The sequence below is a fragment of the Aspergillus flavus genome, chromosome 8 (genome assembly GCF_009017415.1).
Source record: "Aspergillus flavus chromosome 8, complete sequence".
In the NCBI taxonomy this organism is placed as follows: Eukaryota; Fungi; Ascomycota; class Eurotiomycetes; order Eurotiales; family Aspergillaceae; genus Aspergillus; species Aspergillus flavus.
In genome coordinates this window covers 3,050,037-3,077,087 of record NC_092403.1, presented here as the reverse complement: position 1 = coordinate 3,077,087, position 27,051 = coordinate 3,050,037, and the positions used below count along the sequence as shown (strand labels likewise).

At 48.5% G+C, this 27,051-nt stretch overlaps 11 protein-coding genes across 11 annotated transcripts; 7 read left to right on the top strand and 4 right to left on the bottom strand.

The window, feature by feature from the left end:
• Positions 1 to 273: 273 nt before the first annotated feature.
• F9C07_1963808 (cytochrome P450 monooxygenase) lies at positions 274 to 2,281 on the bottom strand. The gene is made up of 4 exons (XM_041295187.2): positions 2,177 to 2,281; positions 1,609 to 2,122; positions 539 to 1,555; positions 274 to 487 (listed from the first exon to the last, which is right to left on the bottom strand). Exons 2-4 carry the CDS (start codon positions 1,882 to 1,884, stop codon positions 389 to 391), a joined length of 1,392 nt encoding a protein of 463 aa, XP_041150771.2. The 5' UTR covers positions 1,885 to 2,122; positions 2,177 to 2,281; the 3' UTR covers positions 274 to 388.
• Positions 2,282 to 2,711: 430 nt separating this feature from the next.
• Positions 2,712 to 5,113, top strand: F9C07_2111260 (putative C6 transcription factor; the record flags this gene model as incomplete). The annotated part of the gene is made up of 7 exons (XM_071509074.1): positions 2,712 to 2,788; positions 2,846 to 2,974; positions 3,030 to 3,253; positions 3,309 to 3,817; positions 3,873 to 4,179; positions 4,212 to 4,583; positions 4,647 to 5,113. 7 exons carry the CDS (start codon positions 2,712 to 2,714, stop codon positions 5,111 to 5,113), a joined length of 2,085 nt encoding a protein of 694 aa, XP_071367557.1.
• Positions 5,114 to 5,424: 311 nt separating this feature from the next.
• On the bottom strand, positions 5,425 to 9,386 carry F9C07_2206388 (2-polyprenyl-6-methoxyphenol hydroxylase; the record flags this gene model as incomplete). Its single annotated transcript, XM_071509635.1, has 4 exons — positions 5,425 to 5,601; positions 5,659 to 7,029; positions 7,200 to 7,266; positions 7,360 to 9,386. The coding sequence occupies 4 exons, from the start codon at positions 9,384 to 9,386 to the stop codon at positions 5,425 to 5,427; spliced, it is 3,642 nt and encodes a 1,213-aa protein (XP_071367556.1).
• A 585-nt stretch (positions 9,387 to 9,971) lies between these two features.
• Positions 9,972 to 10,673, top strand: F9C07_12906 (uncharacterized protein; the record flags this gene model as incomplete). Its single annotated transcript, XM_041287442.1, has 1 exon — positions 9,972 to 10,673. One exon carries the CDS (start codon positions 9,972 to 9,974, stop codon positions 10,671 to 10,673), a length of 702 nt encoding a protein of 233 aa, XP_041150775.1.
• Positions 10,674 to 12,403: 1,730 nt separating this feature from the next.
• F9C07_12907 (uncharacterized protein) lies at positions 12,404 to 12,785 on the top strand (the record flags this gene model as incomplete). The annotated part of the gene is made up of 2 exons (XM_071507918.1): positions 12,404 to 12,515; positions 12,556 to 12,785. The coding sequence occupies 2 exons, from the start codon at positions 12,404 to 12,406 to the stop codon at positions 12,771 to 12,773; spliced, it is 330 nt and encodes a 109-aa protein (XP_071367555.1). The 3' UTR covers positions 12,774 to 12,785.
• A 662-nt stretch (positions 12,786 to 13,447) lies between these two features.
• On the top strand, positions 13,448 to 14,549 carry F9C07_12908 (putative 3-hydroxyacyl-CoA dehydrogenase; the record flags this gene model as incomplete). The annotated part of the gene is made up of 3 exons (XM_041295178.1): positions 13,448 to 13,562; positions 13,619 to 13,953; positions 14,010 to 14,549. 3 exons carry the CDS (start codon positions 13,448 to 13,450, stop codon positions 14,547 to 14,549), a joined length of 990 nt encoding a protein of 329 aa, XP_041150776.1.
• A 739-nt stretch (positions 14,550 to 15,288) lies between these two features.
• On the top strand, positions 15,289 to 16,317 carry F9C07_12909 (putative NAD dependent epimerase/dehydratase; the record flags this gene model as incomplete). Its single annotated transcript, XM_041287563.1, has 1 exon — positions 15,289 to 16,317. One exon carries the CDS (start codon positions 15,289 to 15,291, stop codon positions 16,315 to 16,317), a length of 1,029 nt encoding a protein of 342 aa, XP_041150777.1.
• Positions 16,318 to 16,956: 639 nt separating this feature from the next.
• On the bottom strand, positions 16,957 to 17,637 carry F9C07_12910 (acyl-CoA N-acyltransferase; the record flags this gene model as incomplete). The annotated part of the gene is made up of 2 exons (XM_041287565.1): positions 16,957 to 17,183; positions 17,241 to 17,637. The coding sequence occupies 2 exons, from the start codon at positions 17,635 to 17,637 to the stop codon at positions 16,957 to 16,959; spliced, it is 624 nt and encodes a 207-aa protein (XP_041150778.1).
• A 582-nt stretch (positions 17,638 to 18,219) lies between these two features.
• F9C07_2224717 (major facilitator superfamily domain-containing protein) lies at positions 18,220 to 19,862 on the bottom strand (the record flags this gene model as incomplete). Its single annotated transcript, XM_041287566.2, has 4 exons — positions 18,220 to 19,466; positions 19,511 to 19,649; positions 19,718 to 19,760; positions 19,792 to 19,862. The coding sequence occupies 4 exons, from the start codon at positions 19,860 to 19,862 to the stop codon at positions 18,280 to 18,282; spliced, it is 1,440 nt and encodes a 479-aa protein (XP_041150779.2). The 3' UTR covers positions 18,220 to 18,279.
• A 2,023-nt stretch (positions 19,863 to 21,885) lies between these two features.
• F9C07_2287795 (alpha-L-rhamnosidase family protein) lies at positions 21,886 to 25,004 on the top strand (the record flags this gene model as incomplete). Its single annotated transcript, XM_041287564.2, has 3 exons — positions 21,886 to 22,217; positions 23,164 to 23,870; positions 24,027 to 25,004. Exons 1-3 carry the CDS (start codon positions 22,109 to 22,111, stop codon positions 25,002 to 25,004), a joined length of 1,794 nt encoding a protein of 597 aa, XP_041150780.1. The 5' UTR covers positions 21,886 to 22,108.
• Positions 25,005 to 25,592: 588 nt separating this feature from the next.
• On the top strand, positions 25,593 to 26,998 carry F9C07_2287794 (putative quinate dehydrogenase; the record flags this gene model as incomplete). The annotated part of the gene is made up of 1 exon (XM_041287567.2): positions 25,593 to 26,998. Exon 1 carries the CDS (start codon positions 25,976 to 25,978, stop codon positions 26,996 to 26,998), a length of 1,023 nt encoding a protein of 340 aa, XP_041150781.1. The 5' UTR covers positions 25,593 to 25,975.
• Between the last annotated feature and the right edge of the window lie 53 nt (positions 26,999 to 27,051).

Genomic DNA, 27,051 nt, shown 5'->3' with positions numbered 1-27,051 from the left:
CGCGAGCCCACATCCACCGTCTTGCTTCGCATTCCTGCCGATTGCGTCCTTCCCCGTGGTCACGTGTCGGGCCGACGATGAACGGCGGCGGAAGTGTCGGCCCGAAGACCCCGACGCGTGCATCATCGAGTTGTCATCCTTTGCGTTGGTTTTGTACATCGCCTACATTGTATGAAGTAGTTCTAGAGACACTCTTTACGTCCAGGTGGCGTCCTTTTCGGTCATGCCTCAAGATAAATTGTGTACTAGGAATTCTTCTCATATCTCATTGCGTAGCGGAGCGAAGCGTAGCATGCACTATTTTTATATATCTCTATCAAGTATTTACTTTCACTCAAACAAAAGGGTATCTATCTTAAGCTATGTTACTACGTAGTGATTACACGACTCAGTGATTTCGCGGGGTACAGTATGCCATCGATGGTGGCGAGCCCTGATCAGACCTTTCACTGGGAATTGGTCCTTCTCCAGGACGTACGAGCTGCAGCTATCATCTGAGTCAGTCAAAAGCACTATTCGTAACGGAGAACAAACCCACGTTGAACTTTAGGAGTATTAAGACAACGATCTTTTTCAACTCCAGCCAAGTGACCCGAACCTTTGGGCAATCGTTGATGCTGGTGCTAAGCTGTTGTAAGTTCTGGTTCATGGCCCACCGTTGTCGCGGGTCAGCAGTGAGCCATCGTGCCGGCCGATAAGTGTGAACGTCCTCCCCATAAATACCAGGATCATCTCGTAAGGCCTCTGAATGAAGTTCCATCATGGTTCCGGGCGGAATGTAGTACCCCGCAACGATAGCACCTTCGGGGGGTGTTACGACCTCACGGTTGTAGCCCAAGCTAGGCAGTTGGCGCATTGATTCTTTGATAACAGCATCAAGGTAACGGAGTTTACCCAGTTCCTGCCACCGAGGAGGGTCGGAGAGTAAGCCCTTGCTGAATGCTGTGTCTATCTCAGATCGGAGTCTCGTCATAACGTTTTCGTGTTTTAGCAGGGAGGAGAATGTTGATACAAACGCCATAGCAATACAGGCATATGCGCCGTCCGCATTGCTGTAACTTCTGGGGAAGCTGATGTTGTAGCTAATTCCACCATCATTCATAGCCCTAGATGATTGACTGCCGTTGATCCCTCCCTGAACTTTTCTGGGGACAAATGAAATGCCGCGACGCCTTTTCAACCTAGCAGCTGGGCTTCGTAGCAGCGCATATTCGATCATTGGTAACTTTAACCATTTGCCTGTGCGGTTATACCAGTGACAGCTCGCCCCCTGAGCGCTGAAAGGCATGACTTGCGTGGCCGATTCTTCCAAGACCAGACGATTAATGAACTCAGTGGCAAAGCCCTGAAGCAAGGTCGTTAGGCGTACTAGAGGGCGTTGTCTCAAAGAAGTGATCAAATTGTTGGCTGCCTGATCAATGATGCCTTCATATCGCATCGCTGATTCCAGAGACCTCCGTCGATCCACCTTGCTCATTAGACTACTTTCAATATCGGTCGACTTCGTGAACGAGCCTTGGGTGAATACGATCCGATCGCCATGTTCAAATATTGGCTACGAAATCAATCAGTACATAGATACGACGGCGATGTGTCATAAAACGTTACTCTTTCACTAGGCCGACCATTATAGACCGGGAAGATGGCCGTAGGATCGGAAACGCTGATAGAACGAGGCCCTAAACGGACGACCTTGCCATATTTCATATGAAGACCGGCTAGACTACAGCCATAGTCGCTTGTACTGCGAGCGTATGTTCTCCACAAGTCAGATAGGCCAGTGAACAGAGGACCTGGAACTGTGCTTAAGCGGGTGTAGTTGCAGAGCGCACGCACAAAGGCCAAAAACCCCAAGATTAAGACCGTAATCACACACACAACCATTGCCGATCCCTGGCGAAAGCACTGCACATCTTCCTAAAGATCCTGTAGAAGCGGCCGAGGTTTGTTGGCTTTCGAATTTGCGAGTACAAAGCCCAACCGTTGCCAAATTGTCCCCTTTCTTGGGCCGCAATATTCCGAGAGGGAACCCGAACGAAGAAAAATAGCCGGAAATTGGCAGGTGGCATTTTGGTTCACTCGGACGGTCCCCAATATCCACCGACATATTGTTATTTTCGTTCTTTGAATCAAGTCTGTCAGCTCTCTAGTGTTTGACTAATCGCTCCCACCTCACTATTTGCCCAAAGTATGCATTGCATGAATGGTGTGCCCATCGGGCCGATGTGCTGCGTTGACGGGACCATCCAACGCTTAAATGTGGGGAAAGGAGAGAGGGGGACAAAAGTTGAGAACTGATAGTGATTCAGATAACAGCGATAATTAGTCAAGGGCCAGGGGCTTAACTCTTTGGGTCCCACAACCGGTTCGTATCCGATCCGCTCACTTTGCCAGTCTTATCATGGCACGCGACCGTACACACCAAACCGTCTGCTGTTCCAGTCGCTGCTAGTGGGAAATGATTCTCTTCTGCATGAGATGACAAAAGGTCGATGAACTGTCAAAGTCCAATCGGAATCTGTGGGGAGAATAGCTTGCATGTCCGTGCGTTCGTTCATCGCGGACCCACGCCATCAACATCTATCCCGCGGGCAAGAAGACCACCGGCCTCCAAGGACAGCGTGTGCGGGGATCAGCACCACGATTGAAATTGGGTGCAGAACTTGGACGCAGCACCTATAATCGGTGCGATATGTTTGTTTGCCTGACAGATGGCGCAAGGAAAAAACCGAAGTGGGTTACAATCTCGTTCGGAGGACCGCTCCAATGCGAGACGGTCCATCGTAGCGTAGGTGACGGGTGGATACGTTGTTGTAAGGTCACGGTGACTAACGGTTGGCCACAGGTGTAATCGATGTCGCAACAGAAAGACCCGATGTGCTGGCAATCCACCGTATACATGTGCTGCATGCGAGGACGCCGGCCAAGTGTGTGTCTACTCCGAAGCTGAGAAGCGCGTTTCCATTCCCGAAAGGTACTGCACATGACTTGACAAATTACCAGGGCAGCTGACTGACTTGGATATCAAGTTACTATCGTCAACTCCAATCTCAAGCGCGGACTCAACTTCAAGCCCAGGCACAGACCCAGAACAATGTATCCCGTTCACAGGACAGCCGACAGTCTTCATTGTTCACTACTACTAGTCCTACTCAATCCACACCGTACACCAGTACCGAAGTACCTTTTGACCGTGATGACTGGTGGTATCAGGGCACCGATCATCTATTCCTGAATCGGTCGGGGGAACACCGTGCGTGGCCCTCAATTATAGATGCTCTGTCATGGTCTTGGCTAACATCCAGTAGAATTTGTCGGTGCATCGTCAGCCACCCATTTAGCGAAACGGTTGCATCCAACGTCGACTAATCTTGCGTGGGATGTCCGTCCTCTATATGACGATCCTTCATCACTCCGTCGGTCGGTGGCACGAGCACTTCCTCAACTGCCGCCCTTTGAATTCGCCAAACGGTTGTTCTGGGTCCAGTACGCCTATATTGGAACGATATTTTCTCTCATTCACCCGCAGGACTTTGAGGAACGACTGCAGGTTGTCTACAACCAACCGCCTGACTTCTCCAACCGAGAAGCATGCCTAGTTTACTGCCAAGTTTTGCTCGTCATAGCCTTTGGGCTCATGTACTCGGTGAACCAATGGTCTGGAGATGATGGCCCACCGGGATTCAAGTATTTCAAACATGGTTTGCGCTTTTTACCGGACATCCATGAAGAAGGTTCCATATTCTTCGTGGAGGTCCTCTGCTATGTGGCGTATTATATGCAGAATCTCAACAGACGAGATGCTGCCTTCCTCTATGTGCGTCTAGCAAACCCTTTTCACACAATATCGACGCTGCTAACGTGGTTAACAGATAGGTCTTGCTCTCCGCATGGCGATCTCGCTGGGTCTCCATCAGGAGGTTTCGGACCCTGCGATCAGTGAAGATGACCGAAACCGTCGGCGCCGAGCCTGGTGGTCTGTGTACAGTCTGGATCGATTATTATCAGTGAAATCGGGAAATCCGATTACTATACAAGATGAAGACATCGGAATTAAATGGCCGATTCCAGCCGAAGCTTCCCCGGCTGTCCCATGGCCATCAGTTGTGCTTACATATTATACCCAACTGTCAAGGATCTTAGGCAGAATCGGGGAAGGTGGGAAATCACCTTGTCCCAGTAAGGGATTGTCAGACTGACTTTGACACTAGAAATCTATCGTAAGAAACCTCGATCCGGCTCCAACTTATTAGCGTCCGTCCAGAGTATCACGAACGATTTGTCTGAGTGGTTGCGGCGAATACCCGACCGGCTGCGCATCGACTTTTCAGCCTTGGATACTCATATTAACCGCGAGTTGGTGTCGATCTTCTTACATTTTTACTCGTGCGTGAACATGACAGCTCGACCACTAGTCTTCTACGTCATTCAGCGGCGATTAGATGCCGAAGCCCGAGGTTCTGCTACCGAAGACTGGAAGGACGGACTGTCTCAGAATACAGTAGCTGTAATCGACAGCTGTATAACGGCAGCACGGGCTACCACAGTTATCATGGATGCCGCTGCGAAACATAATTTGGTCGGTGAGTAGACGTTGATTCGCTTTTCGAGATTACTAAAAACTGATGATGCGGACTGCCTAAAAGCTACATATGGCTATCTCGACGGGGAGTATATCTTCTCTGCTGCCCTCCTGTTGGTGATGGTTAATGCCGCATTCCCGCATAGCGAAACGAATGCCCGAGCGATGGAGACGGCACTGAGTCTGCTTCGCGGCATGGCAGACCGTGGAAATACGTATCTCGGCTCGCGTCATTCGCTGCTACTCGAGCTGCAGTCCGCCATTGGTCCGAACCGTACGAGAGGAGAGGATGCTGTCCTCGAGGCTCCTGTCACTCCAGATAGTACGCAACAGCCAACACCATCCACGAACGTGGTTGAAGAGCAACCTCCAGCGGTGTCGCCGTGGCCACTGGAACAAGATCTACCAACGATGCGAGATATTACGTTTAACTTTGACATCAACGACGACCCAGGGCTGTGGGAAGAGGTTCTACACCAGATCGATATTGATATGGATACAGACTGGATTGAGAATACGTTAAGGAAGTGATAAGACTCGACTTGATCAGGGTAAGCCAAAGACGAGCTCTGTGGAAATGGATATTGGACCAGAAGTGGACATGACCTAATGGAACTTGCGGTATTCAGCGTCAAACGTGTAACCTTTTCCTCGTAAAGCCCATGTTTTGGGCTTCAGTTCCTTTGAGTTACGAATACCAAAGGAAGCGCCTTGATAACAAAACAGAATTAATATGATGAGGTTTTCCTATTTATTGATTGTATATTAAGTACAGATATCCTAGTCATAACCGACAGCCTCCCAACGCCGAAGCCAACGGAAAGTTCCCCGTGATTCATGACTCAGTTCTGACGGCTATTCACCCGAAAAGCGACTTGAGTTACAACATCATCCAGGCATTTCGCAGGATTTGCTGGCATCTCCTTTGTCCTCCAGGCAATATATCCATCCGGTCGCAGGAGCGATGCGCCAGTGGCAGACACTCCCAGAGTCTCTTGGAAGCTCCCTTCGTCAGCAAACTGAACATCTCTTCCGATACAAACATGTTTTAACGTGACCGTGGATCCGAGATTCACCTGAGCCACAACGTTCCCCCATTCTGCCGACTCAGAGAGCAGTGTCCATGAATCCTCGCCCACCCGGTCTAAGATTGAAAAAGGGGTGCCATCTTGAATGACCCAGAAATGTGGCACATGAGTACCCGGCTGCCCTGCCCATTCGTCTGGCTTCAATGCTCGTGGGAGGTTATTGTCGACCCCTATAAAGCCATTTGATAGATACAGTTGTCCAAATTCCATCGCATCATCATCGAGCTTTTTACCGGCGGGCGTAGCCTTGTCCAAATGGACTTTGTAGTCGGCTCGGGCAAAGATCTGATCATGGCGAAGGAGGGCCACGGGACGCCGTTCCACATCGTACGTGTCTAAGAGTTCAGGGGATGACTTGCCCGATAGAACGGCCGCTAGCTTCCAGGCGAGGTTATCAACATCGTGGATTCCCGTGTTTGCTCCATATCCTCCTCGGTTCGGTGGCAGCGTGTGTGCCGCATCACCAGCGAGAAAAACACGCCCCGACTGGAATATGTCTGCGACAAGAGCTGCTAAGTCCCAGCGACCGGTCGTAATAATGTCAACCGATAAGTCCGATCTGCCGATGGCTTGGTTGATTGCCGAGCGAAGGGTGGGCTCATCGCGCTCCACGTCATCGTGGAACATCAATACCCACCGACCATCATTATAGGTCGTCATAAACGCTTTGAGATCCGGTTGATCGATGTTGAATTGGTGCACTCCCTGCATGTACTCCTCCAGGGGCGCGCGGAACAGTACGCTGCGCATGGTCTGCATATGGCCACGCCCGTTCCGTGGGATCTGAAGTAGCTCACGAATTGTGCTGCGACTGCCGTCTGCGGCGATGAGATACGAACCTTCGATTTGAATCTCCTTGCCCTGCGGATCAACCACTGTGACAATAACACTTGCCTGATTTTGCATCACGTTTTTTACCCAATGTTGGCGCCGGATGTCCACACCTCTGTCGATCGCTGTCACTTGGAGGATGGCTTCCAATTGATCCTGGGGCAAGGCCGCTCCGCGGGACGGCGAGTATTGTTTCTTCGGAGCAGGTACCTCCTGGCTTGACCTTTTGTTGGAGTTACCCGTGTCTGACCAGGAGGTGCTTTCAAACCATTTGCCTGTCATGCTCTCGACTCTCGCTCTCATCAGATTGAAGTCTTTGGGGACTTCCGGAATTTGGTCGGCGATGCCAAGCCAGCGATAGATTTCCAAGGTCCGCGATGTAAAGCCGATAGCACGTGGGTGCTTCGAGATGGCTGCATGTTTCTCTAGGACGATGGTGGGTACCCTGTGCTTGGATAGACACAGAGCGGCCGAAAGCCCGACCAGGCTGGCCCCGACGATGATGACGGGTTGGTGAACTGAAGTAGCCTGCATGATATTGAACAAAACTGAGTTCAGTTATATTTCGAGTGAAATGAGGAATTCAGTCTGTCTGAATGATGAAGTTTTCGATTGTCTTGTGTTTTGGATTGCATTCCACGATGGGGCTTTTTCATCTTATATGTTTGGATGAAGAGAGGCTCGGGCCCGAGACGCACTAAAATGCTAGTGTTCGGGCCCGAAGAAGCTCCCGAGCTCGGAGGAATCTCAACGTCGGCCGACGCCCTCTAGGCTTATGACAGCTTGATCAGCTCGTCCTTTTGTCCACTTACAAGCTTCTTTAATGCCTTGCTCCTGCATTCATCACAATCTACGTACTCCTTTAGGAGACCGCGCACCCAGCACTTTCCACTTTTCGCACTTGAATGGTCGACACTGTATTTCCAACGGACCAAGTAATTGTCTGGCCGCAGCTCCAGGCTTCCAACCCTCCTTGTCCCGCCTTTATCTTCTAGCACGACCAGAGCAAACGCCCAGACCTGGTTATCGTAGTAGTTATATTCCAGGGCTGCATGAGGGTCCAAATGTCGGAGAATGATTCCTTTCAACAGCAGAGAGTCCTTCGTCTGGAGCGTCGATGCAACTTCTTCGTCGACCAGATCGATCTCAATCAAAATCTGGTATTCATTGTCGTTCAACACAGCACACCAGGACATAGGTGCAAGATGCGCAGCATGACCAGCAAAATTATCCTCGCTTTCTTTTAACCCTTGGCAGACAGTCAGTGGAACTGTCGGTGCCTGGATATACAACTCGGGCGGTAGGGATTTTAAATCCCCGTAAAGGTCCCAGTGAATCATGTTACACATGGCCTCCCAGTCTACCAAGACCTGCTTCATTTTCACCGACAGCTTCACCTTAGTCAAGCTTCTCCCAGTGAGCCCAATATGAGCCAGTGGTTGAGCAGAGCCCTCATAGACAGCTTGCCAGCCAGCCCATGACCAACTAGGGAACTCAGCTCTGCGCGGCCCAGGCCCCTTCGTCTTCCAGCATAAATTCACCAGGAAAGCTTCCATCAGCGGCCACCTCCGACTGGGATCACGACCCATGGCCTTGCGATGGATGACCAACGGTCCTAGAATCGGAATGCCAAAGTAGTGGTTCATTCGATACGGCCCATTTCCGCAACGCTTCAACAACCCCAATGTTCCGTTAATCGCGTCGGACTGATAGGTCAACTTCCGAGCTGTGTATTGTGCAAGAAGCTGGTGAATAGCCCCCTCGTTCTGCCATACCTTGTCGTACATGTTCAGCAACGGACAATTTGCGTCGGCTCCTAGCCCACCGTCAGGGAACATCTCGCAGGACGTCTTCCACCAGCGTTCCAGGTTTGTCTGCTCTGTGTTCGAGCGCTGGAAGAAGACTTGCTCATCGGTGAATGCGATCCAGTTCCAAGAAAAGACCCCTTCTTGGTATGTCCAGGCGCGAGTCATCCATGCGCTTTCTCGAACTAGTTTTCGCGGGTCAGTCATAGAAGACCAAAGCGTGTAGTCGCCAATTTTGATGCGAGGCTGCTTGATTCGATGTCGGGAGCTGACGCCGGGTAGTCCGTAGTCCCCGTCTGAGCCAGCTGCTCCGATAATAGTTATAAGTGCGTGGCGATAAATGTCGGCCATCTGGTTGAGCTGTGCTTGGAACTCGGCCTTTTTGCTCTGATCTAAACAGTACCTGTCCACCCAGAGATACTGCAGGCCGAGCTCTCTTACCACAGTCATGGCATCCTCGACTATACGTGGAAGGTGATGAGGCAGAGAGTCGCCTTTGGGAGCCTCTTGCGCTGCTGTCTGACCCCAGACGTAACTGAGAGCCACATAGTCGCAAGGACCACACACTGGGACAATTTCTCGCTTGTGGCAGTCGATTACTGAGACGGGCAGCACGTCACTTTCTTCTCTTGGAATTTTCTGAATCATGTTGTACCATTTCCTCAGCGTTCTGTATCTGACCCTTTCATGGTTGATGAGGACTGGCGTTTCTGGCGCTTTGCTATAGTTCACAAAGGGTAGTTCGCTAATTGTCGGCCTGTCACGATGCGTTTGAACTAATAGAGCCGTTCTTAGGGCTTTGTCTGGTTCACTAAGTGACGTGCTGTTTCTCGAGCCGTTTCTACTACTTTGCCGGGCACGATATATCCATATTTCTGAGCAAGTATCCCGTTCTTCGGGTGGGACCATGTCCAGGAAGAAGTTGCAAAGAGGACATGTCGACCACTCTGGAGTCCGGTGAAGGACGAGACTTGGATCTGGCTCAACGAGTCCATAGTCATTGGTTACTTCTTGGAAGAGGTCGTCCAGGCTTATGGTCTGACATCTTGAGCACAGGGTTGGCTGCCGTTCGTTTGCCATCATGAGCGATATATATATATTTAGCTATAGAGGCAGAATATGAGACTGACATGTCTTTGAGTTCTCAATATATGGGGTGCGCATAGTTTTTTGTATTTAGTAACTAAGGTCATTGTGGGGAGAAATCACAATATATCATATCATCTCTTGACCCTGGAAATAGTGGGGAAAGAAAGCCCCGCACTTACTGTCATTCGGTTGGGCTGCGTTAGGGCTCAAATCAACCAAGTCGCTCCCTCGACTTTCACGGCTGAACCTATTGACCTTTGCAAACGTTTTAAACTCGTGATAAGAGTGTTTCCAGTATCTTGTTTCAAGTAGATCCATAAGACCGCCCGATGCCACCAGTGAGTCTCGGCCAATCACCCCAAGAACTTCTCCCTCTCCTTGCGAATTCACCGTCAGTGCTCTCAGTCACCTACTATGTACGTGTATGTTCCGTGCACTTCGTCAGCCAAGGTCTAAGAAGCAAGAGCGATCAGCTATCGTAAAGCTTCATATATGCTAATAAGATTACCAGTATATAACTCTGCTTTGAGGCCGAGCTCGTGATCCTTGCTAAAGACATCGGGTGGAAGCTTGACTATGGCTTCTCCATCGGTATGCGCAAGAACAGTCCGGATTTCACTCTTTTCATATGGCCACGCCAATGGGCCAGTGGTGCAACAGCATAGGGAGGCCCAATATCATAAAACCTTGGCTTACAATATTCGACATTTGCCAAATCCACCACGTCATCTTCGACTCAAAGCAACCGGCCTATCTCGGCGACTTCAGAAGGAGTTCCTCCAAAATGATAATGTCGAGGCATTCCTGGTAAAGGTCCAACGGGAGATTTTGCTTGTAGTCAAAGAAGGATGTGACCAACTATTGTATTCAACTGAGCAGGGTGAAACTAAACAAGGACCTGAGGGAGCCGATAAGCACTCGGATTCAAATGCTCCTTCAAGCGAGGAGGTCGCCTTAGAAGGTGCAGGCATTGATATAGCTGTGACAATATGCTGCGAAGAGGGTCGTCATCGGAGTGTTGCGTTTGTTGAGGAACTGGCCCGAAGGCTGGCTATGTTCAAATATGAGGACGGATTTTCTCAGCACTGGCAACTGATTATTAACGTTACACATCGTGATATTGGAGATCTCGAAGATTGCGAGCAGTCTTCAGGTCAGAATAAGGGCCCAAACAAGACCCAAGCAAAGACTAGACAAAGGGAACGACGTGAAAAAGGAAATCGTTATAAGCCGCGTCTTGGAGACGATTATGATGAGGACCAGGTTACTACCCATTGATACTATATCATTTCAAGAGTACTACGCCATTGAACCGGTCCTTAGAATTACCGTATTCTAGTCAAGATGCCAGGTTCTGATTAACCGCACTACTGTTGAATTCATACAATAATAGGCTACATCCTACCGCATTTCAGATTATAGTAAAAGTTTTATAAGAGACACGGCATACTCCATAGCACTATTAGTGATGCTGGTTGGCTATGAATAAATACTATAGCTCATTTACTTTCAGGGGTTGCTGGGATCCGACTATCATGCGTTTATTCTACCCAAGTTAACATTTCCTTTTCCTTTAGTTTTCTTCTTCTTATATGTACTCCTTATCCTCTTCGTCCATAGGTAGCCATGGAAAATCATATACAACAATTTATAATTACGTAGTGTAAGTTCACACTGATCAATAATAGTCTCGGTTAACGCCATAGTAGGTTCTGGTCTATCGTACCTATAACGACAGATATTACTTTCTCGAATAGCTCTAGTAACCTAGAACGAATAGACTCGACAGAGGGTCCGAGCTTAGGAGGCCTAAAAAAGACTGCTCATCCAAGGGCAAAGCGAAAGGAGGACACGGACGGGCTGAGATTCGGAGCCGTGAAGACGTATCAGGCCACTCGCCCTCATATGCAAAGGCTGGCTGCCTTGGCCAAACCCATCCCGTACAAGTTACCGAACCAAGTATAGAAACCGGGGATAATCAGTACATTGGCACCAAGTAGTGCACTAGAAGACACGAGGATGCTGATTGGTGCATGGTGTCATTTCCGCGATCCGTTTGGTGTGGCAGAGCGGCAGCAGGCAATTGGATCCCGAGTATAGGCACGCTTCAAACCTACTCGGAATGCCTCGTATCAAGGACATAAGCCAGGGACATTAATTCAGCAATGAGACTTCAAGCGCCTAGAAAACTGTACCGTCCTCTTGGACAAAGATAGATTGCTTAAGGAACTCTCTGGTTGAGACAATGTCGCTTCAAGGTAATCGTGGGGTCGTATAGAAGTGGACCCGGTGGAGAACCACGAGCGATGTGTGGGCAATCGAAGGGTTGATTGAAATCCATCGGGACGATCGGCAGGTCGACTCTTTGCTCGAATGGGGTGTCTACAATATCTCGACTTTTGCTTCTCCAATTGCTGGGTGCGACGGTGTGCAGAGATACATAACTATAGCGGAGCACCCTGCTCCGTAATAATTTGTCTACCTTTACACACGGCTGAGGCACTGGAATAGTTTCAGGACAAGGCCCCTAGCCTCCTGCCGGAATTGCTGGCTCAGCCAAAAGTCTCGGCGCACCAGTCTCGGCACAGTCTATCATAGCAACTTATGCGGAGGGACAGGGCACTCCAGAGCTGATTTCTGAGGATAATGCCGCTTGCATCATCCTCATCATCATGCATGTCTCGCGCAAGAAATTGTCGCGTCACTGCAGTGGGCCATCCATGGTGGAAGTTAAAGGCAAGGTTTCTCCCGGTGGTGTTAACATTATTTCTCTTGTGCGGGAGTGAGAGAGTAGACGGAACTTTTCAGTCTGTGATTGTTCAGGCCACCATACTTTAACCTGTTAGCCATATTGATCATCGCGCAGAGGGGGAACGTCAGCGTGCCGACCTGTATGGCTCAGCCCCAACTGGTACTTGCCTGACTGGCTGCCAATTTCTGTTAGAGACCCAGGGAAGCAATGCTATAGGCAAACAACGCGGAATTCGGAGGTTGATCCTTCGCCGATTATGGTTACCGAGGGAATTAGCGGGTCCGCGGATGACGGAAAGGCTGCAGCGATTCGTGTTGGTGGCTTTGGTGGATCAGACGTCAACCCCGTCGCTGACGGTTGGAAGGATGGTAAATGTCAATTCTGAATATGATTGGCAAATTTGTCCAGGCAATTTAAAACCCCTGGATAGCTACTTTGGCACAGACACTAGTGGCCTGCACCGGGAACAGAAAAGAATGGTTGCATTGAGTTCGCCGGTCCGCTATTCCATTGAGGGGGATGGCTTTCTGTTCAGGTCTTGTCCGGTCTTGTCTTGTTGGTGGCCTGAGAAGTTGACGGAAGCACAAGACAGAAAGGTTAATAATGTTTGGAAAGTATGGCGATGAGTCGTGATATGATGGTGTATAGAACACGAAATGGTTTGGATGGGGTTCCCGATGGTCCAGTGATCTAGGCAAACCCCAACAAGTCATGGCCTCAGGTTGCGAGAATCTGATGATACCACACCCTAACTCTTCCCACCAAAAGAAAATTATCCTTCCGTTTCTTTATCTTTTGCCTCTATTGCAATTCAATTCGACAATCAAGCATCCACCCAACCCTCACTTCACAACTATCCCTTGATATCGCTCTCTCGCTTATCCCCGCATTGTGCCGATCCACTGATCCACAGTGGGTGAGAGCGATACTGGCAGGCGGGGAAGGACGAGGACGGTGGAGTGCTTTCGATCGTCCGTCCAACAATGTCACTGCACCAGATTCAGGGCACCATCTACTCGTCCGATGCAAACTCCACCAGGACCCAGGGATCGAGAACATCGCTTTGATTGCCCTAGTATAGCCCAGTGACCCTGATTGGCCTTGAGATACCTGGATATGTGTGGACGAGGGGCATTATCATAAGGACGCAAGTGTCTGCTTGCCCAGCATAAAAGGCGCCCTAGTGTCCCCGGAAATTCGGTACTTATACCTTCTCAATCTTTAATATTTTCTCCGTCACTCCTAACCTTAGGTTACCTATTTCTTTTCTAAAAGCTATCCTGTATACCAGTTCTACATAATGATTGCCCCTTCAGAGCCCGTCCCATCCTCCAACTCTGCCGCAGCCCTAACCCAATTCTTTCCCAATGCCAACTTTAAGGAGGCTTTTGATGAAAAGGTTGTCTTGATTGTGGGTAGGTGGCCCTCTTTGAACCCCACTAGGTGCCAGTCCTAACCCACTTTGCGATAGGTGGCGCCAATGGTATTGGAGCTAGCCTTGTAGAGCTCTGTTGCCAAAACGGCGCTTACGTCTGCATTGGAGACATCGATACTGCCCGAGGAGAGGCCCTAAGCAAGAAATGCCGGGACAAATGGCCTGTCTACTGGGACCCTGCCCTTCCACCAAAGCCGCCCCGAGCCTCCTTTTACACCACGGACATCACCGATTACCAGGCCGTAGCCTCCCTCTTTGACCGTGTATTCAAGACCTACAAGCGCATTGATCATGTAGTAGTCACAGCAGGTAGCATGGAAGCGGGCAACAATTGGTTTGACCAAAAGTTGAATTTGGAGTCGGTGCAACAGGTAAGTCCTGGCCTAGACATACTCATTGGAAAGTTAGAGTGCTGAGCTTCCACCAGCCTCCTTCCACGAAGGATATTGACGTCAACCTCATCGGTTCCCTCTATGTCACCCGCATTGCTAGCGTCTACCTCCGCCATAACCGAGGACCAGGAGTTGATCGATCCATTCTGTTGTTCTCCTGTGCCGCTGGCTTCAAAGAGACACCTGGTGTATCCATCTACCAAGCCTCCAAGCACGGTGTGCAAGGCCTCATGCGCTCTCTCCGCCCTTATTTCCCATCACCATACAAACATAATCTCCGCATCAATACCATCTGCCCCTGGATGACGGAGACCCGCACTACCCTTACAAAGACAGTGCAGGACCGCTGGACGAAGGAAGGCTTGCCCGTGAGCACGCCTCAGGAGGTAGCTCTCGTCTCTGCTGGTGTGTTAGCTAACGACTCTCTGAATGGCACATCCATGTACGTGGAAGGTGGTCGTGCGTGGGAGATCGAAGCCAACATCGATCGCTTAGAGCCGGAATGGCTGGGAGAGGAACCGTCCAAAACGCTGGCGTTGGGGCAGAAGGTACTGAATGACGCATGGGCTGCGTAGAGAATTATCATGTTGAAGCGGTTGCCTATTTGGACATGTGTTACCAATTGATACCCATTAATGACCACGAGAATGACTGGACTATTGTATGGAAAAAGTTACAGATTGTTCTAAGGTCCTGTGATGAGATTCGCAACTCATTTTTCTGAAATTTTGCAACTAAATAAAGAGCACAAGCCACGCTCAAATTGGATAGAGGAAGCACTTTCATACATTATAATTTATGCGAAACTCGACTGTGAAGCCGGCAACCCTTCCCAAGAGCCTGAATCGTGCAACTTCGTCTCGTTACATCCAATTGAACCCGCCAGCGCTTTCACGAAACCTCAACTAAAACATGTATAAGGATCATCTAGATCGTTATCATGGCTATTAAGCTTTGCGTAATACCCGTTTTTTCAACCATGGGTAAGAATCAGTATCTTGTTGTGTAATCATGCATCTTGTTACTCTGTCTTGGCGCTCACCAAAAACAAGCAACGGAGCTGAATGACCAAAATGGAGGCTCGATCTAGGAAACACACAAAAGGGATTCCAAGAATACCTTGGTAATTGCGCAAGAACATGATGTCACACCAGTAACACAAGAGGATATCTAGTTTTATCCGTGAAGCTCTGAAGATTTATATAAACAGGTGGAAGCGACAAGAAAGTGGAGTTGAAACTTCAATTCGTAAATGATACTACAGTGGCAGCAACAACATCCCCACCGTGATTCTCAGATTCCTACCGCGGAACCATGGCCAGCGAAACTGTCTTGATCACAGGTGCATCAGGCTTCATCGCCACTCACATCGTCGAATCATTCCTGCGTGCGGGCTACAATGTCCGCGGCACAGTTCGATCCGAACGGACGGCAAACAGGGTCCGTTATGCCTTCCAGGAGTACAAGGACAAGTTGAGCTTTGTTATTGTCTCCGATGTCGTTGCTGCCAAAGCCTTCGATGAGGCCGTTGAAGGGGTCACTGGTGTGATCCACACCGCGGCGCCCTTCCAAACAGAAGTCGAAGACAAAGAACGAGATCTGCTGCAACCTGCCATCGAAGGAACTATCAATCTCCTGGACTCTATTAAGAGAAACGGTCACCAAGTTCGCCGAGTCGTCCATACGTCTTCTTTTGGCGATATACTTGATGCGTCAAAGGGAGACCGGCCGGGTCACATATACACCGAGGCAGACTGGAATCCAATGACCTATGCGGAGGCCCTAAGTGAAAGCACCCCTGACGTGGTATCCTACTGCGCAGGGAAGACGATGGCGGAGCATGCAGCGTGGGATTTCATGGCCACAGAGAACCCGTCATTTGACCTGGTCACTATCTGCCCGCCGTACGTGTTTGGTCCGGTCAAGAATGCTACAACAAGCTTGGTCAACCTAAATACTTCGTCCATGGATGTATACCGTCTCATGTCGCCCATGTCAAAGCCAAGCCACGCTGTGCCACCCACTTTGGTGTGGGCGTGGGCGGATGTGCGTGATGTTGCTGACGCACATCTAAAGGCCTTCGAGGTTCCCGAGGCTGGAGGACAGCGGTTCTTGGTTGCTCAAGGTAGATACAGCTATCAGCGAATAGCCGATATCCTTCGAGATAAGGTGGCGGAAGTGAGAGATCGTGTTCCTTTGGGTAAACCACGATCCGGTATGGGAGATGTCTATGGCATTGATGCATCCAAGTCGGAGAATGTGTTGGGGTTGAGATATCGTCCTTTGGAAGACTCTATCGTCGACGCGGCAAGGTCTTATCTGAAGTTGGAGCAGGCGAATTGATGTTTTAGAATATCTTGTTAGTTTCAGGTTTTCTTACCTTTATCTACCAAAACGGATTTATGCTATTTTGGGTATGCTCTAAATGAACACCTGCTGCTGATACAAGGCTTGCTTTCTGACGGGACTCTTCTTGGACACCTATTTCGGACTCCATGAGACCTTGAGATGATCGCCTAGCTGCAGGGCTTTATTTACAGTGCGTTCGGGGTCCGGGTATTAAACATTTATATTCTTGGGCGTGTGTATGATTCCAAGTTGATCTAAAAGTTTGTTCATAGTTACCATACTATCTCTCAATCTCACTCGACTACAACAACCACATGGCACTAAAGTCGTGCCTTGTACACCTCATTCCCAACGATATATACGGCTCGCCTGCCTTATTAACACTGTGCATTGATATTTCTACTCATATAGCATGACTCCGTGTCCCTGAATGGCGTTGTGTATTTATTTGGTTGAAGATAGTTCCAGTATTGGCATATATTTGCATATCTATACCAACCCGCCACACAATTACCTGTTTATCCAGTAGTGATATACGTTGTAGTAGCGCTATACCTGAGTTCTGTCACATATCCTTGTCTCCATGTCAGCACAGTATGGTACATGATGATATATATATTGATACACGCAAGTTTAGGCCTTCGCCGGTCTAACCATGTAAATCTGGACGAATCCCTCCGTGATCTCATTTGACCCCACAACCTGGAATCCCTTCTTTTCGTACAAGGGCTTGCCAGCCACGGTCGCTGTTAAGAATGTAGGTGTACGCTCGTCATCAGCCTGCTCTAGTCCCCAGCCTAAAAGCTGACTGCCTATTCCCGTTCCACCAAACTTGGGGTGAGTTGCGAGCATCTCCAATGCTGTTGTTATCCTGGTTTAGCATTCCTATAACAAAGATACGGAGATAAGGAACATACAGAAATGAGGTGTTGGCCCCATAAACTCCTCCTCTTTTTCATCTATAGCCTTGAAATGCTTCTCGCACAGTGCAGTGTCACCACTCTTCGGCCACGTCACCTGTTTTTCCTTGTCTACATTTTCCCCGGGCGTGGATAACTCAATGGGAGGAAGTTTCCACTGTGCGAATCCAACAATATCACCGGTAGTTGTATCAACCGCCTTAATGAGAATTGAGCCCGCGGGACTCACATATTGCGCTTTACTGACGCGGTTGAATTTAGCGGCGAGCCAGTCCCGGACGTCAGGGGTGGGAGGGAGAATGCGACGGTCAAAGTCGGTGTTAAAAGCGGCAAAGAAAATGTCAGCCAGGACATCGCCATCGTCGGAGGCAGTAGTCAGGATTTCAATTGACATTTTGCTATTTATTACCTCTGCTGATGATCCTGGAAGGATAAATCGATAAATTGATGATGCACGGCGGTCAACCGATTGGTTTTTACGCAATGCACGATTATAGAGCCAATTAGATCGATTTATCTAGGCCCACTGCATCATCGACCAATTACAATGGTTGAAATATCCACATTATCGACCAGTCCGCTTCCGAAGATAATACTTCTTAAAAGTAAAGCAAGGACTAATTCTATCTCCAGGCACGCTGAGCCCTAAGTTTAGGTATTACCCCTATGCTTAGGGCCTAGTCTCTAGATATCTATACCTCTACCACAATCACTGCTACTGTCCCCTACTACTACTGCTGTTCCTTAACTAGTCGGATATATTGTGAACTTTTGATAGATCGCTAGATATTTATAACACCATAGGTCTGGGCTAATATATCTGTTGGAATATCTCGATTATGCTCTACTATTATATACGGCCACCTAAGACGTACTTCCGCCAGCCTCCAGTTTTTCCGTGGATTATATGTTCTCAATCCTAGCACCGGTATTGAACCAAAATGATAATATTCCGCAATTAAGAATTCGTAAAACAGCCCGCGCAACATATTCAAAACAGGTACAAACGCATAACAGAAACAGACGCCAAATCTAACTATTTTGACTCAGACTCAATTGGCGACTTCTCAACCGCCACCTCCAAGTCTATCGACTGAGGCGCTTCCGGCCTCAACCTTTCCCACTTCGGCAATAACACTAAAGGAGCGCTCATTGCCAACAGAACCGTAGCCACAGCAAATGTCCCTTTCAGGCCGTCCATATACGCCGTCAGCACACCGGGAAGTTGCTCTGCAGAAAAGCTGGTTCGAAGATTAGCGGCAACTGCGCCGATTACCGCTTCCGGCGACAGACCAGGAACGGTGTTTTGAATGCGATTGAAGAGCACATTTCCAAAGACAGATTGCGCTGCTGAGACTGAGAATGAACCGCCAATCAGCTGGAAGAATAACGTCATCGCAGAGACAGTGCTCATATCTTGCATCTCAACGCAGGCGGTATTGGCCATGATCGGGATTTGAGAAATGAATCCAGTGGACGAGCCGGCGATGATCTGGTAACCAACCCATTTGCCAGTTGATGTGTTCTGATCCAAAGTGTATATCAGTCCTCCACCCACGGCGCTGAGAGCTGCACTGACCACCATGAATGGTACAAACTGCTGTGTAGCCGTGAGCAGAGTGCCCGCAATCATGGAAAATATTCCACCAATAAGGAGGGGGAGGTTGTAGACACCGGAGGTAATGGGCGAAGTACCCTTAATAGACCGAAAGTAAATGGGTAGATAGTAGATAAGAACGAAAAATCCACTCAAATTGAAGAAAACCACGGTTGAGTTTACAAGAATTCTCCGTTTCTTTAACAACCGAGGCACGATGGAGGCATATTCTCCAAAGCACCACTCATTGATTCCAAAGGCGGCAAATAGGAGAAAAAACCCTATCAACGTGCCGATAACACTGCTATTCGACCAGGATTTCTGCAAACCACCCCATTTTAGGGCTAACAGATAACAAACAACTCCACCCATGATCAATGCGCAACCAGTGGGGTCTAGCTGGATAATCCTTTCCCTCAGCGGTGCAGCCATGGGTTTGGCAGCGTTAAGTGTCCAAAAGAATAGACTTATAATCAAAGCAGCAACTCCACCGATTGGGAGATTTATGTGGAAGCACCAGCGCCAGCTGATTCTTTCGTTGAATGCACCTCCTAGAAGCGGGCCGATAAACGAAGCAAGAGCATAAGATACCCCATGACACCCATGAAAGCTCGCTAGCGCTCTAGCTTGACTAAATAGCCAATTATCACAAATATGCCAGTGCAAAGACCAGCAGTACCAATGCCTGCAATTGCATGTCCGGTGATCAAGGTGGCACTATTAGGTGCAACGGCGCAAATGAGACTTCCCAGTTCAAAGATAAAAAGTGAGAGTAAGTAGGACCATTTCAAGTGAAAATACTTAAACACCTTTCCCCAGGTGGTTTAGAAGGCGGCAAATGTGAGGAAGGCCGACGATCCATACCATCCGATGTCACCAAGACTGTGGAAATCATCCGTGATGCGTGGAATAGCTGTGACCTAGATCGTGGTGTCGAGATTCGCAGTAAACATCCCCATGAAGAGTGCCAACATTGATAAGGTCAACTGACCAGGGCCTGGTAAGTCCGAAGAGACGTCCATTGTTGACTTTCGTTTGAGATTGTCTCTTTTCGTATAGTATGGAACACTTAGTCGTCAGACGTTGGTAAGAAGGTAGATTCGGGGTGAGGTAAGATGAACCGGGAGTTTGCAAATTATAATATCAGTCTCCCCCTTATTGGTCGCTCCTAAAGCCCTATATATCAATCCATTCATCCATGACAAACCACACCATGCTAAACAATCAACAAGATGAATGGGGGCTTCATTGTGCCTACTAATGAGCTTGTTCACAGGCCCGCTGTATCAACCCGTTGTGATGGCCAATCGGCTCCTAGCATATCGGTCCGTTGGAACCCTACTACTTTCTCAGCTATATCTTCAATCTGCATGCGTCAGCGGTCCGAAGGTCCTTTTGCAGAACATAGGGAAATATCGAGAGGGGTCAGCTTATATAGCTAAATTGTCAAACCTTTTCCTTGCCAGAGTACGAGAGACAGATATCGTAGGCTTCAGGTATAGCAACGCCTACATTTTTAGTTTTAGAAGATACCTTGATGTCACAAGAAGTTAAAGCGATCAGAATATACCGAAAATAGAAGTAGTAAGGTCCATAACACTCTCTTTCTAGCAGTTCCTATTCAAAATGAAAGAGCAATACGTAGATCAAAGCTTTCCCCACGAGCAGCAAACTACGTGTATCACCGTCATAGAGTTCCAACTAGTACCAACTAGCTCACTGAGTAGCTTCTGACCCCAAATTGATTGAATCTTGTGATTTGTTTTCTTGATATCTTTTTGGAGAGCAAAATTACGGCGAACTCTACCACTTTAAGCTGTACTGAAAGGTCTGGCACTTCCTGGTAGTCATATTTCGTGGGGATAAGCTCAGGGGCGTGGTTCGAAATCATGCAGAGTCATTAGACTGAACACAATGAGTAGATTTCCGGGTTTGATGGTGAACAATGCTGGGGTTTTCTACATGGGCGAGAAATTCCCCTAACCATAAGGTGGATTCCAGTGTAGCGTCATAGCCAATAGATTCTGTCCAGCCATGTGCATGAGTCTACACTTCTAATCTGCCTGTCTAATAAAGAGAGGGAAACTGCCACTGATCGGCATGTACCACCATAAAAACTTCCAGCTTGCCATATTGACAGATATGACCGCACATTGAAGCAACGCAGACAGACCTGCACTCTGCCCTCTAAGGCATGGCCCTGCATCAAGATTAGTCTTCTTCCCCCCCCCCTCTCTCTCTCTTTTTTGTCTTTTTTTTTTTTTTTTTTTTTTTTTTTTTCATTTTTTCTTGTTTTGGCGTCGATCTCATGTGTTGCTCTATGCAGGCGCTGGGCTCGCTTATCTTGTATACTTCCATAGTTCGTTTTATGCCCCACACGCTTTGTGGCTGGCTGATACTATAGTGTTGTATTCCGACTTTTATATTGCGGTTCGTCCCACATCTAACTGGACAGTGGAACTAGGATTCAGCTCGCTATAGCCCGGCGATCCACCCGCGTACACACATTGCCCAGTCCATCAGACCTCTCCTTCTTTAGCCAAACAATAGCCCCACTTCTTCTGCGTTAGCTGTCCTCTGGGCCGCGTCAGCTGTTCTTTATGTAGCTGATCTCAAAACGTGACGTCGTTAAACTAGCAACGAACTAGATTCCCATCCTGAAATTCTCAAGCATAGATGGGTGAGTTATCAGTAATTGGAAGTGAGTGAATTTGAATAGTAAATACTTATTTTGCAACTGTATGTTCAAGTAATAGTATCTATATTGAAAATCAACTAAGATAGATTCTCACCAATCTGCATTGATCTCTGTCTGAATTTCCTTAATCTAGTGTGAGTGGCTAGTCTGTGTAGTTCTACTACATCGACATCGGAGTAAGTATGTGGAAGATCGCTCTCAACCGTCCCCACTATTTTGCTCTAGCTCGCCTATGCAGTATTTCGCTTTAGTAGCAAAAGATCGCCGATCAAAAGGACTAAAGACCTCGGTATCACGGTTGATATTCGCTTACAGTCAGACTCAGCCAGCCACAGACCCTCATCGCGGGATTAAATCAAGTAACTGGAAAGAATAAGCAGACGCCACCTTAGTCAAAATCTCTCATAAATCCATTATAAAACCACTATATACTCTCAGTGAAGCTGACTTCTATTTCTTCATCCTTCCATACTTCTTTCATCCTTCTATACTTGTTTTCAAATCTTACTTCAATCATAGCCAACGAAGAAACCCTGTCCGCCGGATCCCAAAACAATTCATTTCAGCAACATGAAGGCCAGATCAGCGGATGAGGGCTGGTCCTGTACTTTGGGAAAGTGGGGGATTATCGTGGCTGATGGCGCCTTCTGTTGGTTTTACCCGGATGGAGGCGAGGCGGGTACTTTTCCGTCTAGGTGTGACGCAGGTCTAAGGTATTGTGGTTATATCGATACCTGGTCGCGCGATTATCATATGTATTACACAAATTGGTCAATGGACGATGTAGGTTGCAATGCATGTTTACCTGATTCAGATTGAGTTAACATTAGTCAGGTCGCTGGACAATTGGGCTGGGGCAATATCTGGGGATTCAGCGGTAGCGACGAATCTGAATATATCCATCAGATAATGGAGATTTTCCCGCGTGGGGAGCCGGAACACGGTATCGGGTTTAGACATTGACATGTCCCACAGGACTTCTACTATAGGACCTGGGACTTCCCGCAGTAGACAGGAGTTAGGACTAATCTCTAGTCCCAAAAGCAGAACTAGAAGAGTCATAGAACTTTTATAAAAATACTCCGTCCTATATTAAATAATTAACAAAAAGCACTGAATTAAAAGCTCTAAATCTAGTAGATTATATGGCCACCTTCTGCCTAAATGACTGCCTGACACCTAGCCTATATATTTTCTATTAAATCTGAAGAAATGATTCCGGGACCGCCTCCCAGGCCTAAATAACTATCTACCTCAGGCGATTATATAATAGTTCTATTTCATCAGAAATTTACTCCCAAATCTACTTCTTTATCTAATCCTATATATCTTTTATAGAATTCAGATTAGACAAAAAAATAAATCAGAAAATAATAGAAATATCTCGCTTTAATATATTATTTAAAGTAGCTTAGTGTAACGGCGGGAAGCTATATAGGTCTGACCAAGGGCATTCTAAATCGTTGATTCAGAATAATTTGACCTTTTGACCTTATGGAATATCGGGCCCTGGCGATATCTCTTACACTTAGACAGCATAACCAGAGAACAGCGATCTAGGATCGCACCGTGACAGGTCCTAGATTTGGGATCTGAACCTGACCCGAAACACACTCTAATTATAGATTCTAAGCTCCCTCCACCTAACCTTGCTACTCGGCTGGTCGCTCGTGCAGCTGAGCCTGTCAAGATCCAGGAGCGGCTCACGCCGGTATCAGTCGGCGAGCCTGCCCCTGGGACTTGGGTCTTCGACTTCGACCAGAATATTGTCGGTTTCCCCCTAGTCAACCTCCCCGAACTACCAGCTGGTACGACAGTCAAGGTGGCTCCCGCCGAGTCACTTGCTGCAAACGGCACGGTTGACCAGGCGTCACTGGGTCCGGGAGACCCCGGCACCGATTTGTTCAATACGTATACCACTGCCGGCCGGCCTGGTGGTGAGACATGGCACCCGAAGTTCAACTACTTCGGTATGCAGTGGGTGCAAGTCACAGGTTTGCCTCGCGGCTACAAACCTAGCCGGAACCTAATCACAGGTCTCCGTGTTCAAGCGGACGTTCCAGCTGCGAGCAGCTTTACCTCCTCTAGCGCTCGTCTCAACCGGATCCACAAGATGGCGTGGCATTCAATGGCCAGCAACATCATGTCCGTCTTCACTGACTGCCCCGGACGAGAGAAGCTCTCTTACCCGGCAGATTACACTCAGCCGTTCGGGGCCCTGGCGCGCAACTTCCAATTTCCGGCTTTCTTGCGCACTACCGCGCATCACCTGGTGGAAGGCCAGTCCATCGCAAACACGTCGATGGCCGGAAACGTTGCCCTGAAGACACCCGTCTACGATTGAGGGTATAGTGGCCGTTTTGGAGACGAGATTAACTGGGGTAATGCCATTGTCCTCGTTCCCTCACTCCTGTATGACTTGTACGGTGACACAACAGTCATGGCAACCTATTATGACCGATTAGTCGATTTTGTTGACTACATCTAGCGGGAGAAAGCTCGAGGACACATTGTCGACGCGGCCCTAGCTGACTGGGTGGAGGATAGCTCGCAGACCTCGGGCCGCATCACCGGCACCTGGGGCTACTATCTTACCATCAAAGCCATGGCCCGCATCGCCAACCTTACTGGACACCAAGCCGACGCTCACCGTTACGCCGACCTTTCTCACGACATCCGCAACGCCTTCAACACTGCCTTCTGGAATGACAGCAATCATCGATACACCGATGCTGGCAATAATGACACCAGCAACGCCACCCAAACTGCGCAGGAATTGGCTTTAGACTCCGGGCTTGTCCCCGAAAAACATCGCCAACAGGTCCTCAATGCGCTCGTCGAGCTGACATACGACTACCCCTCAAGAGACGGAGTAGGCCCACATCTAAGTGGCGGCCAGATTGGCCTGGGTCCAATTGTAAGAGCGTTGTCAGCTGGGGGTCGTGACGACGTTCTTTGGGATGCACTTCAGCAGAATGACCGGCCAAGCTATGGCTATTTCGTGGCTCCCACGGTGGCTAATCCTAATGGGTTTACGACCATTGGCGAGCAATGGGACCACAGCGACTCTAAGAACCACATGATTCTCGCGCAGATTGACGAATGGTTCCACGCTGGAGTAGTAGGGATTCAGCCCGTTGCTCTAACTACTCTCAGCTCCACCTGGGAGAATCGGCTAATCTTCCAGCCTAAGCTGGTCGGGGATCTGACGAGCGCTAGTGGGACTTATCAGATGCTCCAGGGAGAGGCTCGTTGTGAGTGGCAAAGGACTGCAGAAGGTAACTTTCATCTCACGGTAAATGTCCCCGCAAATGCTGAGGCAGAGGTGCGTTTACCATCTGTCGGGAAAGTAAACGCATCGCGGCGGGCTAGGTTTGTCCGTGTGGACAGTGACTATACCATCTATGCTGTTCCGGCCGGCACGCATGTGTTTAACAATGAAACAGCACATGCTGTGGGCGGGTAAATTATCATTCTACTGTCGCCAGCTCTTAATGCTTTTAGTCTCAATATATAACGACTCTCCAATAAGTGAAACCTTGACCTGCCAGTGTACATACTCAATCAAGGAGGTAGGTATACAGTCCAGCCTGCCGGGCAGAAATTATACAATAACAATAACTAAAAACTGGATATGTAATGTAGAAAGAAATCTTTTATCAATTACTAACTTTCAGAAGCTAAGGAGGTTACTACTAACAATATTGAAATTGAAAATTGTATATATTATAGACTAATAGTGGACTGTAGACTTTCTAGCAGTAGAAACTACTTCCTGACTCCTAGTAATCAGCCTAGGAATCAGGCTGACAATCTCGCCCTTACCTGGGGTCTCGGTATTCCGGAACCCACGGAGGTTAGGGAGCATACTACATACTAATGCAGAGACCACAACCCTTCGGAAGGCGGAAGTTCTGAACTCTTGTCTGCGCCACGAACTATGGCTTCCCGGGCAAAGCGTCTTCCGAGCCGCAGGTTACTAGACCTAGGCTGAGCCCTAATTCTCGTCTGAACGTCGTAAATAAGATTACTATTGAATTCAGTTCACAAGCTATGTAGTTCTAACCTTTTTACCTTCTAACTAGAATCGAATATAGAGCCGAGGTGGGGATGGAAATTGAAATGCGGCGAAAGTCCACTATCTGCCTGAAGGCTCTTCCTATCTCACTCGAGCGTGTTGTATTGTGCGGCGAGGATCTAAGGGACATAGTCTCAGCAGTGGAAGTCAGCCAACCAACCAAATACTCTGCGGAGGGGATGCCTGCCATCGGCTAAGTCCTTTGGCGACCAAATACGCACGGAATACCCAAAATATCCCTTTTATTGCTCATGAGTCCCTGTTAGAAATGCAAATATACACTGTGATTCTACACACTTGCCCACTCGTTGAACAATTTAATTTTGGCCGAGAACCCTAAAACCTCAACAGCGGCAAGCATGAGCGAACATACTCTCGACACCGAAGCCCTCCTGAGGGATTCCTACAAATATGGCACATCGTTCTTCTCTCCAGTCTCCCAGAAGGATACACAGACGCTTAAAACATACCTCTTGGGATCCCCACTCAGGAACTCCCTGGCACCTCTCCTACACAACACCCTATTCTCCTTGGCAGGAGCGGCATGCACATACGAAGCGATTGAAACGGACAACAGCGAAAAGCTCCTAGAGCTTCTCGTAAAACCAGACTCTCTCGGAACGGCCGTGACAATGCCCCTGAAAGTCCGTTCTATGGACATGGTGGACGCGGTAACGGACGAGGCACGATCTATCGGCGCCATTAACACCGTGTTTATCCGGCGAGGTGATAACGGTCGCTCGCGCCTGATCGGAACTAACACGGACTGCATCGGCGTAAAAGAATCATTTCTGCAAAACGTTGACGCCAAGGACCTTGCTTTTGGTTCCAGTCAACCTGGTCTGATCATTGGGGGCGGGGGTGCATGTCGCTCTGCGGTCTACGCTCTCCATTTTTTTTTGGGCGTCAAGACGATATACCTTGTGAACAGGTTAAAGGAGGAGATAGATGATATCATTGAGTCATTCAGGCGAGTACCAGACTTCAAGGCGAAGCTTCAGTTCGTGGATACGGTAGAATCCGCAGCAGAGCTCTCCAGACCTTACTTGGTGGTTGGTACCGTTCCTGACCGGGATCCTGAGACAGAGGCGGAGATTCTCGCAAAGAGGATTGTGGATACTCTCATGGGATGTGATGCAGGAGGGATGCAGAAGAGCCAGGGGGTCGTGCTGGAAATGTGTTATCATCCTCGCGTGCAGACTTCATTTTATCAGTTCGCGGAGAGAAATGGCTGGCGAGTCATTTCTGGAACAGAGGCGATGATCTGGCAGGGAGTTGCCCAGCATATTCTCTGGACAGAGAAGGGTGAGGTGTTTGAAAAAGAATCTACGCTATCTACAATACGCGCTAAGATCAGAGATGCCCTGATGCGGAGGAACTGAGTAAAATGTTGAGCTTTATTAGTTTCTTCGAGAGAATATTTCCTAAAATCATA